This window comes from Anas platyrhynchos, chromosome 2 (assembly GCF_047663525.1).
Source record: "Anas platyrhynchos isolate ZD024472 breed Pekin duck chromosome 2, IASCAAS_PekinDuck_T2T, whole genome shotgun sequence".
Classification (NCBI taxonomy): domain Eukaryota; kingdom Metazoa; phylum Chordata; class Aves; order Anseriformes; family Anatidae; genus Anas; species Anas platyrhynchos.
Genome location: NC_092588.1, coordinates 105,885,700 through 105,907,168, shown reverse-complemented (window position 1 = coordinate 105,907,168; position 21,469 = coordinate 105,885,700). Strand labels below are relative to the sequence as shown.

The following is a 21,469-nucleotide window of genomic DNA, read 5'->3' as shown; positions in this document are numbered from 1 at the left end:
CCTTTTATTCCCCAATAAAATGATCTCTTGGTCGCAAAGGAAGGCATGTTTTCATGCAAGATTTAAAGGCTTGGCTACAAATGAATGCTGTTTTTCACCAGCATTTTCAAAATATAATTAGTGCAAGCATAAACAGTTTAAATGGCATAATCGTTTTGTCAACTGAAAAACTCAGTTTGCAAAAATAAATTAATCATGTTTCTGTTTTAATCAATTTTACCAGTAATACATTTGTCATGCTATTTTAACAAAAGTTTGCCATGCATTGTGCTTGTAGGAAAGGAGTGGTGCTCAATTGTTCAGATAGTTTTAGCTTTCAGAAGAAACAACAACAAGAACAAAATGTTACCAGTTTGTCTGTTTATCAGTTTGTCACTTAAGAATTTTAATTTTAGTGTTTATTAGTTATGATTATCAAAGCAGTTTTCCTGATGTTAATTTATAGCAGTGATAAATGAACAAGTTACCTTACCTCTCTTGCTGTATTCGGGTGTTCCAGTGGTATTTTCGTATCTACAGTGACTGAAAGGTAACAGAGTTCTTTGAGGAGTAAACTATTGTAAATTAATTCACTCTAGTTAGATGTGTGTACACATTAAGAATGAGGTAGTAAATACTATTGTCTAAATTCAAGTTCAGTTCTTCTAGGAAAGCAAAATAAACCTCAAACCCACTGTGAAAATTTGTAAAATAAATAAATAAATAAATAAATCAGTGATTACCCTGCAGCTTTAGCATATGTTAGCATTTGTTACTGGTTAGGCCAATATAAATGCTGTGCATTTACTTGGTCCTGCTTATGTAAATGGTAAGATGCTTGCGTGCTGCTGTTGTTTTCCTAGTTGGAACTATTTGTTAATTTTAGCTCATGTCATATTTTGGCCACGTTTCTCTTTGCCCTGCATTATACTCCATATGAGGCCTGTGCTAACTTCAGTATGTAAGTTCAGTCCCACTTGGTGGAACAGTTTTGCCTGCTTGCTCTCCCAGTCTCTTCTCCTTAATGGAATGGGCTGCAGACTAGTGAATTTTTCCTTGGTTAGTACTTAATGTTGTTTTGACCACAGTACGCCTTTCATGTTCCAAAATTGCAGCCACATGCTGTTTGATTCTTTTTATTTTCCATTCTGAGGTTTTGTATTTGTGGTCATCTGATAAAAGAGCAGACCAAGTGTATGACACTTCAGTATCTTTGTAAAAGTCTCCATATTTTTTTTTGTGCTAAAAGGCCTCCATATTTTTGTTCTGTTGCCGAGCATTCAGCAGAGTGAGAGAATTAATATTACCTTACTAGTTCAAGTTTCTTCACAGTTCAGGTTTAAATCATATAGGGGTGAAGAGTGTTTCCTCTCTGCTGTGTATAAGAAGAAAAGGCTTCTTTTTCCCCAGCTGCTTAATATTACTTCATTTTTTATTCATTAGACGAGGTCTTAAAATGTGGGGAAAAATCATTTAAGTTTCATAGAATGCTCATCTTTCCTGTACAAAATCTATGTACCTATCCCTTGATTATACCAAAAAGGGTCTAAAAAGAATGCAATTCATCTTCCACTTACATCTATTTGCAGAATATGCTTCTCTTGAAAGCCTTTAGTGAACGCTTCTTTTGTTTCATGTGAAATGTTGGATCCGTGTCTTCTGGTCTCCATTCTGAGATGACAACTACTGTAGCATCTCAGTTTGATCTCTACTGTATAGGTTGACAGGAACTTGGCTACATCCTAGGATTTGAGTTTGGCACCTGATATCGCAGTGACATATCCGTCATGAAAAAATGTGTATGATAACACACAAGAATTGCAAACTGTTCTTAAATATGAATACAAGATGGAGGGATAAAGAAAAGTTCTCACACAACAGTATTTGTATATGTGTATATATACATATATATAATACAGTTGGTCTTTCTGGAAGAATAACTGTAGTCTTAATTTCAAATGTTGATACGTCTTCCTGATGCAAAATAGTATGGGCAATGCATATATGAATTTTTGATTGCTGTTTAGCTCTGTATCAGTAATCTGTTTAAAATTCAGACAGATTATTGGAATAAAGACTGTGTTCCTAATTTTATATGGGTGTTTTAAACTTTCTTTTTTTTCAGAGTTTGAGGTCAGTTGAAGTGATGAATGACCTTTATGGTCAATATCATGTGTGATTCCATAACCTTATGCAACTTAAAATATAAGCAGTTTTCTTAGATACCATGTTAGTTATGTTTTTTTTTTTATTTTATTTTTATTTTTTTTCCTTTCTCTGGATGTAATTCTTGTTCAAAAACTGTAATTTTTCCTAAAGATGGTATAATGTCTTCCTGCTTCTCCTTTGTCCATGAAGAGCAGGCATCAGCTTCAAAGTGATTTAATGTAGCCTACTCAGCTCTTAGCTTGTTTGCTGACACTGTTCATGCCAAGCACTCAAATTCAAATATATAATACATAACCACCCTCCTGGACTTTTCCTTTCGAATTTTTGAACTTTTGAATCTGCTTTACAGTAAATTTGCAGTGTCCAGATCTCTCGGTATACCCTCAACTAAAATAAAAAGATATGAAATAAATAGAATGTAAACGGTTTTACTGCCCTTTTTTGAAGTGTGCATTTAGTTTCATCATATAATAACTGAGTTTACTATAGGGATTGCCTAAATTACATTTGCTAATGTTACCTGACTTTAAATGTTAATTTAATTCAGTAAAATAGTAGGCAAATCTGAAGTCCTACCACCGCCATTTCTACTAATAATCATCTGTTTAAAGTACAGTGACTTACTACATAAACGGTGAAGTCTTGATCATTGATATATTTTCTTTTTTTCTGAACAGGTTCTAAACCTTTCCGAAAAGAGATATGACCTTACCAAGCTTAATGCAAAGGTATTGGCTCACTTCCATAACCTGCCTCTTTTTCTATAGCGTTAAATAGAACTTAATTGGCATGATAAGCCTTGAAGCTATACAAGCCTTGATACAGAGTAAGATACCTTTTGGAAGATCATAAAAAAAACATATGCCTCGCTTCTGTATTTTTATTTTCCCCCAAGTTCTGTTTTGTGCCTGTTACATCTGTGCTTTACAAAGCTGTTTCTGTTGTTTTCTTAGACTTTACACACAGTAGCCTGTTGTGGCTACTGGAAAATTCCTATTGAGTGAAGTAAATTTTGCTCCAAGCATGCTTTTCTTTTGCACTCATGGGATATTAGGGGTTATATATTGTAACATAAAGTGTAATGACTGAAGCTAGTGAACTCAATTCAAATGTGAGCTTTCCTTTTGTGTTGTCTTTTCATAGTTGCTTTGTAAAATAGAGACATAAGGAAAGGACCTATAAATGCCTTTTGCTTTTCCTCATACCCTTTCCCTTCTCACTGTTGTATTTATTGTATAAAATGCAATGCAGTTGCTCATGTACATTCATAGTAGTAGATTTACATATGCTGCCAGAGAAGAATACTAAAAGGACTCTTAATTTTGACCTAATGAGTACATTATTGACCATGAAGGATTTAAGTTGTTCATGGTTACTGCTTTTGTTAATGTTCAATATTGTTACTGTTAATTACGTATATAATAGTTTGAGTAAACGGTATTATATAGTGACTAAAGTTGAACAGAAAATATGAATGAATCAAATCTGTTGTACACAAAGAAAAGAAAAAAAATTGCAAACTTAATAAAAATAATTACAAAATATTTGCTCAGGTCAGTCAACATTCTTTGTTCTAATTTTGACATTATAAGTATTTTACTATTATTAAATACCTGAATTTCTAATTGAAAATTCTTTTAAGGTCTTCAGAAATGTTGTGATGTATCAGTGGTTGGTGGGTTTGGGGGAGAGGGTTTTTTTTTTTTTGTTGTTTCTTTTTACAAAATGCTAGGGTTATTTTTTTTTTATTTTTTTTAAAGAAAAAGAAACACATAAACATATATTTACATCATGGCATTCAAATGTAATATGAAATGATCTGCAAGGGTTGGAAAAAGAGAGGAGACTCCTAACCATCAGAAGTTAGAATTTTAATACAGAGTATTATGGTAAAGGTGACTCTTGTTATTTGTTTAACTGCAGATTATGGATGTGGGGTGGCCTGACCTCCATGCACCACCTCTTGATAAAGTGTGCACCATCTGTAAGGCTATGGAGTCATGGTTGAACAATGATCCTCAACATGTGGTGGTGATTCATTGCAAGGTGGGTGAGCTTTGGGAGTACTCATTGACTATCAGCTTGAAATCATTCTCAAAAAGGTTGTCCTTACTCATTAAAAAAAAAAAAAAAGTTTGCTCTTTTCAGTGTTGCAAACGGTGTGCCAAATCTTCAGTTGATTTAAGTAGGCCTTATTCTACAGACCCTATAGGCTTGTTATCTCTTCCTTTTTGTAACTAATGTTCTAGCTTCTACTCTGAGTATAGCATGCAGTTATGTTAGTTTGCTTTTTCAAACTCAGTAGTCAGTGCTATTTCTGTGAATTTACTTAGATTCTTGAGTTTTTCCAGCTCAATGGCAAACTCTTTAGAAGAATTTCAAATTCTGTGACATTTATGGATTTTGTTGTTGGATAAAGCTAGGCAACAGTTCACAGGCTTGACTTGTTAGTTGGGTCCACATTGCAGATCAACAGAGGTTAAGTGTCCAGATGGCTTTCAGTATGCTAAAGTGGGTGTTCAGGCAATTACCGGCACAACATAATACTGTTTTCTGGACCACATTTTTTGTCTGTATTGGAAAACATGTCCGACAATGTTGAATATAGCACAGTGACTAATAGTTCTGACTAATAGTTCATCATCCCTTTACAGAATAGTATGGTTGTAGGAAATGAGGATATTAAGTACCTTCTGGACCGAGACAGGTTCTAACTGTCTGGGTAACTGCAATGTCATACAGTAATGCTATTATTGTGCAGTGCTGCTTCTTCTCCTTGCTCACAATGAAGAGAAATAAAGAAAAGCCTTAATTAAAAATAAATAATATAAATTCAGAACTGAGTTGGCAGTTGTGCTGGTGATGTAAGACAAATCTGTCTCTGTATTGCAGGCAGATACTACTTCAAACAGAATGTAGGTGTTCTTCAGGTCAAGTTGTATAGTCCCCAGTCCTCTATTTCTTGCAGGCAGAATGCCATGATTGTATGAAACACTACTGAATTCTTACTAGCTGCAGGACTGCAGCCAGAAGAATGGCCCATACATGGGACAAAAAAAAAGGAGGCAAAATATTCCTATGTATTTTTTTTGGTGAATTGGTAGTGTATAGTTGATTAATACCTCCTGGTAATAACTTAAATATTTCCAAACACAAAAATAGGTGTAGCTATCCTGTGTCAGCTGAGAGTCTGAGAATGTTATGAAATCAGAGAGAATTACCACTTGGTAAATTGTACTGAATTTAAGTCATGTAAACTATTTAATAAGATCCATAACATTTTTTAAATACTCCATAGAAAAACAAGCAGCAGTTGTAAGTCTGAGACGCTGTGGGGTCAAGGAGGTAAAAATGACAAGACCTGTCAGAGATAATATGCTTTCCAAAATATGTATTTTATAACATTTTGTAACAGAAGTTGCAACATTGTCTAGACTTGTCTTAAATGATCACTGAAAAGAATTATATAAAATAATTGATAGAACCCTTTACTACTGTTCTTTTAAAAAAAAAATATTGCCTTGTTTTGGTATGAAAAGATAGCATTTTAAATGCATGTTTAAGAAATAATTAAAAGTTTAAAACTATTAAAAGTAATGAATCTAACATTAAAAAAAAATACCAAGAAAACTTAGTATTATTGCTAGGCATATATAGGAGTTAATGTGTTCACCTGAGGACCCAGCTCTTGGATATGAATGAAGAGCTAGGAAGTCATTTGCTAAGTGATATTTTCAAACACAGGCTAGGAATTAAAGTTCCTATGTTAAAGTTTCAGTATGATACAGATAAGTCTTCAGCCTCTTAAACTGATTTCCACTGCGTGCAAGAGCTTCTGAGCACAGAGGACAATGATTAATGCAAATAACATGATGGGAAAAATTCATCACTGCAGAATAGCTAGATACAGGCTTTGCTCTGTGTGATGTTGCCATCCATTTGTGCAAGCTTTCCTCTCCATCACGTAAGACTTGACAGACGTGTATAGAAATCATGCTTAGCATTTTTCGTGTCACCTTGCAATAGAGAGAGATAAGCTTATGTCCATGAATACTACCATTGAAACAACACGAGAGAGGCATGTCTTAAAGTTCTTGTTTAGCATGGGTCTTAAGCAGAACAATGTTCAATGATATGCAGTATAGATTAAATAAGCTACCATTTCCCTTTTTCCCAATACAGGGAGGAAAAGGAAGGATAGGCGTTGTCATATCATCGTATATGCACTTCACCAATGTTTCTGCAAGGTAAGCTATGAATAATGGAAATAAATGAATGTATATTGTGCATTTTTTACAATTAGAAAAAGATCAGAAAAAGATGTCTTGTAATTGTGGAGCTGCTCAATTCCCTCCTTAAGGTTTGCTAGCCAGGGTTCTCAGGAGTCTTGGAGCACATATTATAGTAGTTTTCTTGTGGTTCTGTTTTCAGCAGAAGGTTTGACTAAGTGAAGATCAAAGGTCTGTTCTAATCAGGAATTCTATGATTCTGTGTAAAAGTTATCTAAAGGGTCTTTTAAGATGAATGAAGAAATGTTTGAAACCATTTTTATATACTGATGCAATCTTTTAAGTTATTCAACACATCCATTTGCCACATCCCTAAAGTTGTTTCTCTTGAATCCATGAGAAACTATTCCTAAAGTACATATGGAATATAGTTATTAGAATCCAGAACAAATATTTTAACAGGGAATTCTCAGACATCGATCAAAGTGCAGAAAGCAGTTTATGACATAATCTGAATCTTATTTTGCAGGAGCAGGTCTTCAGTCAGTTTAAACAATAGGAGTCTGATTGCTCTGTTTCAACTGTTTCTTTAAGAGTCTTCAAATTATGAACTGAAAATTAACAATATATGTCAATGAAGATGAAAATTGATAAATGCTGTCAAATGGATGAAATGTATCTTACTTTTAAATCAAATTGTTTTCCGGTATGAGGTGGTACCTGCCTATAAATACATTTTACTAATGTCATAACAGAAAAACATCTGGATGTGAACTGTAGAGCCTAGTGGTGAAAGGTGTCTTCTTTTACAAAACAAATTCAGAACTCCTCTAGGTAGCTTTTAGGAGAGGAGTGAGTTTAGAAGCCATCCTTTAAATTTCTGTATATCTGACAGTTCCTGTTCAAAGCTTAGCTTTTCTGTATAACAACAAGGTTGTCAGGGCTGAGGGAATTTCCTGGCTAGGGTTTGTATATCCCCAGCATTAAGACTCTTCAAAATTGAAGCAAAACACAGCAAAATAACAGAAGCAGGAATTATTTTAGATGCTACTGTTGAGTGTGCTGGCTGCTGTGTCAGAAACAGTACTCATAGAGAAGACTTCTCGGATTCCTCACACTAAATAAAATTTTCGATTGCTTGTATGCACATACCAAAAAAAAATCTAGGCTTACTGAAAAATGCTTTGTGTTGCAAAACTGTTTGGATTACAGATATCTGATGTTCTCATTTAGGAAGGACTAACGTGCAGTAAAACTTAACTTGGGCAAACAGATCTCAGATAAAAAGCTTCACATTTCTGCATTTTTCTTATCTTTATAGGGTTAAAATAGTATTGGTGATGTATGGTATGTATATTGGTATGTGCTCATTTTTGAGATTTAGTGTCTTTGAATCATAGAATCATCTAGGTTGGAAAAGACCTTCAAGATCATCAAGTCCAACCACCAGCCTGACCCACACATATATTTAATACCTCCAGAGGTGGGGATTGTATCACTTCCCTGGGCAGCCCATTCAAATGCTTCACACCCTAACCATCAAGAAATTGCTTCTAATGTCCAATCTAAATCTCCTCTGGTGCAACTTGAAATTGTGCAACTTGCTTCATATGAGAAAAGAGACTGATATCCCTCCTTGCTGAAACCTCCTTTCAGGTAGCTGTAGGGAGCAATGAGGTCTCCCCTCAGCCTCCTTTTCTCCAGACTAAACAACTCCAGTTCCCTCAGCTGCTCCTCTTTTTTTTCACATGATGATCTTGTCATATCTTAACAGCATACAACTGTTATAAAATGGGTTCACCCGTTTTGACATAGACATTGAAGTCCAATCATCAGCTCTATGACACTTATTTTCATAGCTTTTTTAAACAGTGATCTGTATCCATCGTAATATTTGTCTACTGGTTCATTAAACACTATCTCTAGTCTTTCAGCTTTTCTAATACTAAATATACAACATAAACATCGTAACACTATACCCTATTCTAGCAGACTTGTCTTCATGATGCATGTATAATGTTACCATCATTATTGGCATTGTAATATCATCCTTTGGAGATGAGACGTTCTGACATTCTCTAGGCCTGTGTCTGGAGGAACATGTACCTCTTTCAGAGGGGTAGCATAGGGCCAACAGTGTGTTCATATACATCATTTTGCCTTCCTTCACACAGATACAGAAGACATGCATAGGAACCATTTATATTCTGGATAGAGAATGGAAGAAAGTTTATTTTTAAAAATGTATTTCCTTAAGTGTATGTTTGAAGAGTTTGTAGTTAACTGATGCAGATCATTTCTTCTCTAAAGGCTGATACTTTTATTTAAAACATTTGCTCCATTAGTAGCTTAGGGTAGAAGAAACAAAGACTGAATGAATTGTTTGACTGCTTAAATGATCCTCTAGCCCAGCATCCATGGCACCTCATGTACTGAACTATAGTCAGAGCTAGATAATGGTTTTCACCTTCATAGTGTTGCTGTAGATTTTTTAAAAAGGGAATAAATCTGAGAGAGAGAACTCACCTGTTTAACATTGAAGAAATTGTGGCAAGTATCCCTTTTGCAACCTGAGCTGCTTGGTTTTGGTAATTCTATTGCATTACAATGTGCTGGAAATATGCAATTCAGCTAATTGAATAAGGGAGAGGGTGCTTTGCCTCAGGAAGAAAAATGCCTTAAGGTGTGGAATAAGAAGGTGTCAGCAGGAAAAAAAAAAAAGAAAAAAAGAAAAAAAGACATTCTTGTCTGACCTGTAAGTGCTAGGGTTACTAGTTAGGTGGTACTTTCTTTTCCTTTCATTTCATTCTTTTTTATTCCAACAATGTTGGCATATTTCAAGCAGTAACCTGATGAATTTCCAAGATAACCCCAAACTGGAATAACAGTGTGTCTCTGTGTCTCTCTTTTGTCAGTGCTGATCAAGCTCTAGACAGATTTGCTATGAAGAAATTCTTTGATGATAAAGTTTCAGCTTTAATGCAGCCATCCCAAAAAAGGTATTTATTTCTAATTCATACCAATAAGAAATGTCATTGTTATCTTCTGCCCCCGTAACTTACTCCCTCACATGCTGTGTAAAGGCTATTTCCACAAGATCCTCCAGTGACTTCTGAATTGTCAGCACTTTATCTTATGTTAATCTTCCTTGACTGATTCAATAATTACTGTTCACATTTGGTTTTAATCAGCCTGTACACAGTAGCTTTTAGAATGATAAGGCTTTGTTAGTAATTAGGCAACAAAAAATAACAAACAAAAGGCACTTGGTTCTGTTCATCTCTAAATAAAAAAAGCCTTCACATTGCGTCTTGAACCCATGTGGTGACCTGCATAGTCCTTTTTCACTTGAAAAATCATAACACAGTATGCCACTAGACATCAAATAAACTTTTCATAAACAGAAATTTACTGGCATCATTCTTTTGCAATTTTAGGTCTGCATATATGTCTTGTATTTTAATAATAAGAACTTTAGAGTGGTTCCTTACCAGATACAGAGGTGTGGACTGTAGTAGCAAAAAGAAATAGATGTTCTTAATTTCTTCCTATCAAGAGGCCTTGTGCATAAATTCTGTTATGTTATGTTAGGATAAATTATTATGAGCACCCCTGCAGCAGTCACATCTCAGTGACAGCCAGGGATACTCACAGCAGCATCTGTGTCTTGTGCCTTATGGCAGTTTTTAACAATTACGTTGTCAGAAAGCTTCAGTTGCTACTGACATAGGTGAACTATGTGCAAATCATAAAGGTAGAGATGAAATAGATACAAATGGTAGTATCTTGCTCTCTTTATCCTATCTATACCCTCTTTGAGGAGACATGCTTAATTCCTCTGTGGTGTCTCAGTTCACCTCCTGACTGATGGAATTAGCATCTTTGCTCAGCAGTATTGAAATTGAGTTTCCTTTACTGTCTTCAAAATACATGTGCATGCATGTACTTTGGAATGACGCTCCCTGTAAGAACAGAGGGGTTTCTCCAAAGCATTTGCAAAACTGTTCTCCTATTGGACCTGGACTTTTCTACCTTTGCCTGATCTGGCAGTAGTAGTAAGGCTATTGCAGATAAAGGTAAGACCAGCTCTGCAATGTTTCTGGCTAATTTTATAATGACTTTTGACCCTATGTTGTTGAGCTACTGGCCTGAATCACTCTTCTAATGTTCCTTTTCTTTGAAATTATTATTGGCTAATAAATTAGCAATGTCCTTGTTAAAATCCAGTTGATGTATAACCAGGTATAATTTAGGTGAATAACAAAATGGTAAAGTTTGAAAATACACCCATTATTTGTATTTTGAAAAATTTTCTTCACTAAATTTTGTCCTCAAAAAAAAAATCTGACCATTAAGTTTGTCACTCTAAATACCATTTAGCTTCTCTCTAGCTGCTAGTCAGAGGCTCTAACAGTGGAAAGGAAACCAACCATGCTATAGGCTACAAATCCTATTTGGAATCCATTCTGACAGTACTTAGAATGGATACTTTCTTTTAGATAAGCCACTGGAGGTTTGTCTGAATAAGAAGTGCAGATACATAGCCTTCATACTTAAAATTTTGATATAAATCTTCAGGATAAATCTTTGAACACACTTCTTAGAATTTAAATACCCGTAAGCATCTCAAGTGCACTGCCTTAGGAAATGGGGTTCAAGAATTCAGATGAATTTTTGGGATCATTAAAAACAAGTAGTGGTAGAGAGAAAATGTTCAGATCGAGATGTCACTGGTAAGATGTTTTACCACTGGCTTTTGTCCTATAGGTATGACAATTTTAAATCTGTGCTTCAGTCGTAACCAAATATTTTCAGAAAGATATAAGGAGGAACCCAAAAAGCAAAGTAGTAATCTTAATATTTCAAAATAAAGTGAGCCTTGCTAGTTGTCCGTAATAAGAAACCTATTCTAAACCACCACAACCCCCATTCAAGGGTAGTAAAGATGTCATGGCTGAACAGGATATCTTTAGTTGTAGTTGTTAACAGGAGCATGGTTGTTACCTGGAACATGGAGTAAGTGCTCAGTTATGGAGATTTTTGCTTGTTTAAAGAGCTAAGAGGAATATGTTTAACAGACACTGCAGTAATACTCACTTGCATGTACATGCTTGTGAACTCATGATCAAAACAGGTATTAAATAGCAGCAGTACAACGATTTTCATGTTGTTATGGTGCTGCACTTCTCAATATAAAGATGTTATTTGCACACATTAACCTTTATGCTAAGACTTCTGATGCAGGCACTTGTTGCTTTTGTTTTAATGAAGTGTGCTTCACTGTAAATCTGTTGTGCAAGCCAATTCAGACCAATTCAGACAGTTGCAAATAAAAATGTGTACTGAAATGATCGACAGCACTATTGCTGCTGGTCCTTTTCTTATAGTGATGTATATAACTAAAATGAAGACATCAACAGTAGCAGTGCAACAGCCATGTATTTATTAATTTGGTGAATTAAAGCATCCTTTCATGCTCTTTTATGAAGATTATTCTTTTGGAGTTGTGTATAATGTCACAATGCTATTTAGTATCCATGGACTAGAAATAGTAGTGTAAAGAATGGGTTTCCCCCATATAGTTGCGTTACTGATTTTATCTAATACAGATAAATTTTTTACTTTTTAGATATGTGCAGTTTCTAAGTGGCCTTCTATCTGGATCTGTGAAAATGAATACAACCCCGCTTTTCCTGCACTATGTTATTCTCCATGGTATCCCAAGTTTTGATGCTGGAGGAGGTAAATTACCTCTCTTTTCATATCCATGTGTAGGATTACAGCCTTTTTTCAGTCTGGACCTTTCTAAAAATCCTGCATAAAACTTGAATTTGATATCAATCCTTGATATCAGTCTAAAAATTCCTAGTAAGTGAATGAGGAGAAGTGTTCTAAGAATACAAAGTGAGAACAGGTGAAATAAATTTTCGTCCTCTATTAAATGAAAAGATGATGCCTAGTTTGTGAATAGTTGTGCTCTCAGTTCCTGCAGCGGAGCTGAGAACCTGATCGTTCCATAGTCTAGTTTCCTCCTTCTAGGAAACAAACGTGAACATAAATATAACTTCTTTAGAGAGGAAATCTCCTGTAGAGATTGGGTTTTCTGTAGGATAGTTATTTGGACATGGTGCACTTCTGAGGTGATCTGCTTTAAAGAAAAATTTAAAGTTAAAATTTCAAACCAAGATACTGTGCTAAAGCTTTAACAGCATGGTAAATTGGTAACAGCATGGTAAAGATAAAGCTCTTTATTTTCTCTAGCCAAGAGTTACATAGCACCTGTCTTATGAAATGTCATCAACATGAATTCATGATGCTCCATTTTAAATTTATGATGCTCCATGTGTTTTATATTTCTAAAATTTGTCTGTTTTCAATAAAGAAAGAATATTGTTTGTTGTAGTAAGAAATGTGAAGTACTTATTAGATTTGTAATAAAACTGTAGAATAAATATTTTGTTACATTTTGAAAATGCTTTTTATTTTGCTTTGGGTTTTGTTTTAGTTTTGTTCATTTTCTTTCTTCCCTCATTTATTTTGCTTCCCACCAGATAAAGGGGGAAAGAAAGAAGAAAGACAGTTCAAAAGAACAAAGTGTTCCTTCTAATTTTTCTCACCAGAATCCTTTAAAATCCCCTCCCCTATTCAGAACTAGTTTGACCAGAAGAAGACCAGAATAAAATCAACTTTTTCATAAAATACAATCATACACTTTTTCAAGGAAAAGACAGTTTTGTTTGGAAAGATGTTTTGACAGTCAACATTGTGTCTGTGTGTCATTTTGTGCAGTGTGGAATGACTGGAATTTCAGCATGAAATTTCCTAGTTGTAAGATTGAGATAAAAGGAAAATAATTACAGAAATAGTCCTTTTTGTTGACTTTTTTTCAGCTTGTCGGCCTTTTCTGAAGTTATACCAAGCTATGCAACCACTGTATACATCTGGAATATAGTAAGTCTTAGGCATTTTCCTTTATGCTTGAATATGTTTTAATTCTTGCAATTGCAGAATTACATAATCTTATTTTCTTGTTTGTTTCTTTAAACCATTTATATTTTCTTTTCTCTTCTGTTAAGTAGCGTAGGGCCAGAAAATCAAAGCCGAATCTGCATTGCTATAGAGCCAGCCCAGCTTTTGAAGGGTGATATTATGGTAAGTTAATTGTACGGAATGAAAGTCTAGTACTATGCCTTTTGGATTATAGTCTCTCTTCTTTTTTTGCATTCTAGTAATAAATAAAATAAATAAAAAGAGAAAATAGTTGTAGACATGCTATAAAATAGGTTTCAGTTGATATATTTATCATCCTTGATTTTCATATGAAAGAAAGATCCTATAAAGCTCAGACTAGAATGTTTTAAAGAGCCAAAACAATTATTCCTAGCATTTCCATTTTGTAGCATCACCAAGTGCAGTAGTTCATGTTCTGCTGTCTTCTTTATAAAAATTGCCTTGGGGAGTATTTGTAACTTAGTGTTAGAATGTCCTTGTCCTGTAACTTTGCAGGCAAGATCTGCAATTATGAAACTATATCCTGTTATGAAAATACCTGACTAGTTTTAAATTATATGGGGACTCAGGAAGGTGTAAAACCAAATAAAAGTTTTCTGATTCTATGAGTAAAAGCAGTATTTGGAAGCAATCTGTGTGTAATTTGCTGTGTAGAAAGTATAACTCTGGTTGAATTGCAGCACTATCATTTTAAAGCTCTTTGCCTTCTCTCTTGCTTGTCATTTGCAGTTATGCATAGGGAAAGTAAAGAAAGATAGTTGATGTGCCTTTCAATTTGTTAAACTAAGAGGATAGGGTCAAATTAATAAGACAATGAATGTGCATTGTCAGAAAGAGTATTCTTGGTGTTTATATTGCTGGTAGGTTTCAGAATGTTTTTTATATTATTTATTTTTTAAACTAAGAAATGTTGGACCTCTATGTCAGGGCATCAGACTTTTAGTTTTTTCTTTTGTTTCTTTTTTTTTTTTTGAGATAATATTTTTATTTTCCTCCTCCCTTCCTTTACCCTTTTTTTTCCTTCCCCTCCCCATTCAATTTAGTGCATTGATCTTTTTTTTTGCTTTCACTGAGAAATGGAGAAGAGAAAAAAAATCAAAATATCCTGGTATCAATTGGTATATTCTGGAGGTTTGGGACAGTTACACATTCAGGAATATTTGTTACTCATCAGAGCACTGTTGATGCCAAATGCAAATTGAATATATCACAAAAGAATTCAGTCTAAGAGAAATTCACTGTATCTCAAAAGTGTTTTTAAAAGGAAAAATGAGCTTTTCACTAATGCTTTTTAAAGAGGGCAACTTCATTAATCCCATGCTCTTACTGGAAGAAATTCTTGTGAACAAGCCAGCATCTTATTCAGCATGATATTATTTCCTAAATAAAGACTTCTATTTAATCATGAATGTTTATTAGCTACAGTTAAGCAAAACCATTTGTGGTTTCAGGAAAAGAAACATCTATAAGATGTCTTGCCTCCAATTCCAGAAGATTTAACTGCCTGAACTTCATGGGTTTGAAATAAATTTCCCAGCATATTACACTAGTTTGTATTAATTTCTGAATATGACATCAAATGGTAATGGAGTCAGAATCCAAATTTAGACTTTTAAGTATACTGAGTGCTAAATGATGCTTTTGGCATCCTGAGTTTAGATGTACGTTGTTAGTGATGGTAAGAGGGGCCAGTTTTTAATGAACAGTTCTATATACATGATTTAGGATATCCTAAATTAGGATTCTTTAAGACCGTTGGTGTGAATTAGAAAGTAGAAAGTTATCTGAACTGACACAGTTTCAGCATTTTTATAAATGTGATTAAGCAAAAACCAGTAGATTCTGGGTAAATCCTGCAACTGTGCAAAGCCAAAAGTCTTGATAAACTAGAGGTCACATGTTTAGATATTTAGCTTTCTGCATCTTCAGAAACTGTCATGTATGATCCACTTGTAAAAACAATGTTACTGTTTAAAGAGTTAAAATAAAGAATGATGAGAATAAGATAATGCTTTAATGTAAAGTTGGGAGGGAATGTATATAACCTTAAAGAAGTTCTGATGTTTCTTCAAGCTTCTTTTTGTTTATATATTAAAATTAAATAGAATTATAACAGTTATTTTCAGTCTGATTATAAATGTTGGAGCCAGGTTAGTTCTGATATCTCTCATCAGTGGCTCTCTTAAATCCCCCTTCTGTTCATTTTTCACTTTGCAAGCTTGTAATTTTAATCCTTTATGAAGGTGATTCTCCTTTACATAGAGTTGCTGGGCATAATGGAGAATGGGAGGTTATTCATTCTCTAATTAAACATACCAGCTGTTTTTTTTGGCTTTAAATTTTGTCAGTTTAAGGGACTGACTTATATCTATGGTTCTAATGAAATTATGCTGTTAGGTATGTTGGACAAAAGGGAAATAAATCCCTTCAATAGGCAAGGTTTTCTATGCTTTGCTCATTTTAGTGAATGTAAAGCAACATTTAAAATACTTTGCCCAGTGTTACCACTATGTTAAAGGAGATTCACTTTTAAAATACAAAGAAATAAACAGCACCAAATTCTCATGTTTAGATAAACTAATGATTATTTCCATAGAGAACCTTCCAGCCCTTATATGTGGTTTGCATAGAGAATACCTGAAAAAAAATCTCAGGTAGAATCAGCTGTTGCTTATACAGCTATGGTTTTAACTGGTGATCAGATAACCAGATGTTTTTGCACACCCAAAGCTATTGCAGCTGACTTCTGGTTATGTGAAGAGTAGAAAAGTAGAATGTAACTCATTTCATATGCATATCAACTGAAATTCAGCATTTGGTTGAATACAAAATTTGGAGACCTGAAAGAATGTCAGCAAGCACTCTTTAGTAGTAAGGTAGTAAGCAGATTACATTACTAACACTAAAAAACAGGGGATCTGTACAGTGTTATTTGCTGTTGCATCCTTTATCTACATCAATCTATCTTTATTTGTCTCATTCATGGCAGTGGTATAATGGAGCTGTTAAATTTGAAGGTGAAATCTCCTAGCTCTTTGAAGGCAACAGCAAGAGAGTACTATCTTCCCTGGGGTCACAATTTCACCATATCTGAATATATCTGTATTTACCATATCTGAATATATCACTCCAACCAAAATTAAAATGCTTTTTGAAATAGTAAAAACATCCAAATCATCCAAAGGCAGGGGTCAGACTGGAAGGCTTTCTCAAAACTGAAAGCCACATACAGTTTGTTTCTTATCCTCATCATAAAGGTGCCTGATTAGAACTGTTGGTAGCTTACTTCTGTTTCTGTTTAGATTAAGAGAACGCAATTTGAATGAACACTAATTGTAGAGTGTTTTATTGTAAACCTGCAAGCTTTGTGTTTCATACTGGAGTCTTCTATAAACATACATTTTTAGCCTTGTTAAATATACCAAGCAGTAGTACAAATTAGCAAAAAAGAATTACCTCTTCATGGTACTTACTTGAAGAGTTGATACTGTAAATGTATTGATAAATGCCAGGAAGCTTGTAGTGATCATTCCAACTGTGTTTGGGTATTTACACTATTTATACTTAAAAAATGGAATTTGTTTTTGTCTGAAAACATTGCTTGGTTGACTTCATGTTAGATGAAGATGATATGTTAGATATTCTGGCTGTCCCTGAACGTCACTGTGGAGAAGTTCTGAATTCTTTCCAAACTTCATTTCATTTTTTCCATCTTTTCTGTGCACAGCTATAGGTATTATGTGCCACTTGCCTTTGTATAAGATCACTACTACACAATCACAAAATGGATTTTTCTTCACAATCTCTCTAAAGTATTGATGGGAAAAATGAGGCACTTGTCTGAGGTTACACTGAAAATCTGTGTCTGAGTGAGGAACTGAACCTTGTTATCACTGTGTTTCGGTTTTGTGTCTGGTATTCTGAATGGCAGCAGGAAGACAAACCAGACAATCTTAAACTGGTGTATGGTCTGAAATGTATCAGTTGTATGCACCACGTCAGTGCTGTTGAAATTCTGGAATTTAAGGCATCAGAGGGGTAGAGTAAGGAAGGATACAGAGCAAAGCTTATGTAGGCTTTTAAAATCCTGTAGTGTGAAGAATTTCATAACTATGTTTTACTCTAAATTTTCTAAATCATCTCTCTTAAACACCTACATCTTTTGTGTATTACTTTACTTCCCTTCAGTTTGAATAACTGTTTGCTCCTCAGTTATTCAGTATCTTCTTTCTAGAACACATTTTTTTTCAGTCTGGGTTAGAAAAAGGAGATTTTTTTTTTAATGCATTTCAGTAACATTTGCTTTATTATAAAATACTGAGATCCCTTTCAGTCTTGTGACTAAGTTTACCAGAATTTTAATGTATTCATGTAAGAATTCTTAGTGGTCATGTATAACATTTGACTCAGAATAGGTGGGTGAAATATCCATAGGAGTGATCTGAGGGAGGGTGCTGTTGAAGAGTAGTTGTATTATGTTCACCTTTAGCCATTGAAATTTGTAGTAAATGCATTTTTTTCAGAGTTCTGTCTTGTTCTAGCCTAGGTCTCAAAACTACTGCCAACTTCCAACAGTAACATGAAACAAGATCCTATCATCACTAGAGTAGGTTTAAAAAAAAGTCCGAGAATAAATGTAATCATTTTACAGCCTTTCTGAGAAGGCTTCTAAAATCTCTGTGTATTCTGGTTATTTTGAAATGTCTGTGCTGTAATTTAGCTTTATGTTAGTTTAGTGGGTGCCATGAAGAAGTATGGATGTAAGTCAGCATTCCAACATTGCAATGACAACTGTTGTGATTCTGAATTGTAATCTACTGATAGTGATGAAAATAGTGACTATTTATATTTATACATCCTGAACTATCTTGCCTTGGGGCTGTATAATTTTAAAGGATTGAATAAAGCATATCCTGTTTGTTTGACACCAACAGTGGTGTCTGCACTAAATTGCACTGAGTCTGGTTTATTGATACTTAATGCATACACATAAATTTGTTCCAATTTTCAAAAAATTGCTTTCTAACATGTTACTTTCTTTCTTTCTAGCTGAAGTGTTATCACAAAAAATACCGGTCAGCTACTCGTGATGTGATTTTTCGCCTTCAGTTTCACACTGGAGCTATTCAAGGACATGGCTTGGTGTTTAGTAAAGAGGACTTGGACAATGCCAACAAAGGTACTTGTCTTCTGTAATTGGTTAGATTTCTATGTGTGTGGGTGGAAGTGTATGTTTGTGCATATGATGATAGTCTTCAGAATCTGTTTTCAAAAGGATTTTTTTCCATCCTGTTGTTCAGGGAGAGGGAGATTACTTTGTGTTATTTTAATTCATAGCACTGTAACACACGTAAGCCCTTAATGAGAACAAAAGCTCTTCGTGTGAGTTAAGTTGTCAAAATAATACAGATACTGCTTCATAGTCCGTAACTCATCCTCTCATATTTTTAACAACAACAGACATGCTTAAAATGATGACTCTGTTATTCATGATTGCAGGAAATATGCTGAAGCATTCTCTTTTCACTGAAGATAAGTTTTAAAGTCTGGTACTGGTTTTGTGACCTGGACTGCTTGAATGTGGAACACTTCTATTATGCTTCAGAATAGGTATCCAAAAATGGAGGAAAAGTTTTCGTAAATATTTGAAAATGTCTCAAGTTACTCTTTATATTTTCCAAAGGATTATTTCAGTTTTATTTTTATGTTTATTTGCAGGATTATAACTTCCACACCCTATGTTACTAACAAACTAAAATGAAACGTATTTTCCTGCAACATGTGCCTATACAAAACCTTTATGGTCAAACATTGCAATTTAGCCAATATACAGAACAATTTTACTTTGTTCCTGAGTGTGTCTTCCTTTAATAGCCACAGACTAGGGGTGGTTCAGCTCTTCTGTTTTTGACTTTCTTAGAAGTAAACAGAACTCCAACTGACACTTAATTGATCCTTTCTGGAGAACACATGGGGCAAAGAATGTGTGTGGCTTTTTTAGAAACAAATCACTAGATTCCAGGTGAGAAGAGTGACAAGAGTACGTGTGTTAATGGCTATAGACAATTCTGATTTATGAGTGTCTTGGAACTGTTTTCCTGGGAGATAGCTTGTTGAAATGTTAGCTTTTATTTTCAGATGACCGTTTCCCTGATTATGGCAAAGTGGAATTAGTGTTTTCAGAAACCCCAGAGAAAATTCAAGGTGAGTATACAGGAGAAAAAAGAATGCTTAGCTTAAATATAAACCACATTGAAATGTATACTTAAAAACAACAACAACAACAAATGAAAACAAAAAAAAACAACGAAACAAAACAACTTTTTTTCTCTCTTGATCCACTTGTCTTTTAGAAGATAGGAAATTCAACTTCAGCATTGAAATATGTAATATTTTACGTACATTTATGTATGTAAACATACATTTATGTTTTTGGTTTAAATGTGAAGAATTTAATGAAGACACCGCATAGGAGTTATCTGACTTTGTTTTAAGGGTATACAACAACAGTTGCTAACAACCAGTAGAAAACATTTTTATGTCTGTATGAAGCATGCATAGTATACATGTACAGTGTAGGTAGCTTGACCCAGTATAAGTGACAGCAGTGGTCATTTCCATAACTTTTTCTGGATGTTGTTATAACTGATTATTTTTGTTGAAGTGGTGAAGTTTTGACTGTCTATAATTTAGAATAAGGAGATGTAGTTACAATTTCCTTGGAGATGTGCCTGCTCTGAAGTTGGCTTGTGGGTATATCCTGTATGCCTCCAGAATATATTCTGTTTTATTATGTCTAAGATCATAGATAATTACTGCCTGCAAGAAGAACTTAAGATCATGCTTTATATTGCAGTTTAATCTGTTAATGGATCTGTTCTTACTCATTTTGCAGTGTTTCCAAAAGTATGGATTCAGCCTGAAACTGAATGAAAACTAAGTATTCTGAACTGTCTGTCTCACACATAATCCTGTTAGGCGTCCTGTGAATTGCATGTTTTCCTTTTCATTTTTTTCACTAGTTTGATCACTTAAAAACTTGTGGTAGCAGCCAATAAGAAGCTGGATTCTATCTAGCTGAACATGAAGATCTTACTTAGTGTGCTGGAAAGTCATATAAGAAAAAAATGGCTTTATATATAAACTCTCACAGCTGGATCTGAACATTTCTGGATGGTAAATGCTTGAAGAGAGGTCACCTTACATGGCTGAAAAATTACCAAAATTTTTTCAAATCTGCCTTAGAGGGCAAATCAGATCTGTGTTTTTTAGCAGGCTCCAAGTTGTCTGAATGTAAGGTTTTAAGTAATTGGAAATTAGTTTTCAGTTGCTGTCTTCCTAACTGTCTAGGAAGAAGATTTCACTTTGGAAATACTTGTTTACCATTTCTGCAAATGACTTTTCCACATTGAAAGTATTATAGAATAACTGCAGGTTATCTCTAGTCCATCCTCCTGCTGAATCCGAGGTCATCTGTGAGATCAGTCCAGGTTGCCAAAGCATATGTCCAGCCAAGTCTTGAAAACCTCTAAGGATGGAGACATCACAGCCTCTCTGGGCAAACTCTGGGCAGTGTCTGACAGCCCTCATAATGAACTATTTTTCCTCCTAAAGATAAGGAAACTCTGTATGTTTAATTTATGTCTGTTCCTTCTTATCTTCCCACCTTGCACCCACCTGGCTCTGTCTCCTCAGTAGCCTTTGGGGGTGTTGCTGTAAGGTCACCCCAAACCGTCTCATCCCCAGGCTGAAGAAGCCCTGGTTCCTCAACCTGTCGTTCCAGGGCAAGTCTTTCAGTCTACCCTGGTGGCCCCTTGCTTCACTCTATTTATGTCTTTCTTGTATCAGGTAGCCCAAAACTGAACACAATATCCTAGAAAATAACAATTTGTGATACAAGTTTTAGGAAAGGATGCAGTTGCTAGGAGAATTAGGCATGTAAATATTTAAGTAACAAGGTTCCTAAATCTGCTTGAGACAAATGTGACTTTTTCTCTTCCTTCATGCTAAGGTTTAGGACCATAGTATTCTTGTCCTTTTAATGTTAACTATCCTTGTTTTGAAAGCCTCACAACATCCAT

The 21,469-nt window shown here is 34.6% G+C and overlaps 1 protein-coding gene across 11 annotated transcripts in view; it reads left to right on the top strand.

Moving 5' to 3' along the window:
* TNS3 (tensin 3) overlaps nucleotides 1–21,469 on the top strand; it is a 245,005-nt gene that overhangs the window by 130,729 nt on the left and 92,807 nt on the right. For 8 of the 11 annotated variants that reach the window (XM_038173696.2, XM_027451289.3, XM_038173699.2 and 5 more), the window contains 9 exons: nucleotides 2,826–2,876; nucleotides 4,072–4,194; nucleotides 6,331–6,395; nucleotides 9,293–9,376; nucleotides 12,007–12,119; nucleotides 13,268–13,328; nucleotides 13,454–13,529; nucleotides 18,438–18,567; nucleotides 19,527–19,592. In XM_038173696.2, the coding sequence (XP_038029624.2) occupies nucleotides 2,826–2,876; nucleotides 4,072–4,194; nucleotides 6,331–6,395; nucleotides 9,293–9,376; nucleotides 12,007–12,119; nucleotides 13,268–13,328; nucleotides 13,454–13,529; nucleotides 18,438–18,567; nucleotides 19,527–19,592 (769 nt within the window). Of the gene's footprint in view, nucleotides 1–2,825; nucleotides 2,877–4,071; nucleotides 4,195–6,330; nucleotides 6,396–9,292; nucleotides 9,377–12,004; nucleotides 12,120–13,267; nucleotides 13,329–13,453; nucleotides 13,530–18,437; nucleotides 18,568–19,526; nucleotides 19,593–21,469 lie in introns of those variants that run through there. The other 3 variants (XM_038173695.2, XM_072033318.1, XM_038173702.2) reach the window with 2 other exon arrangements.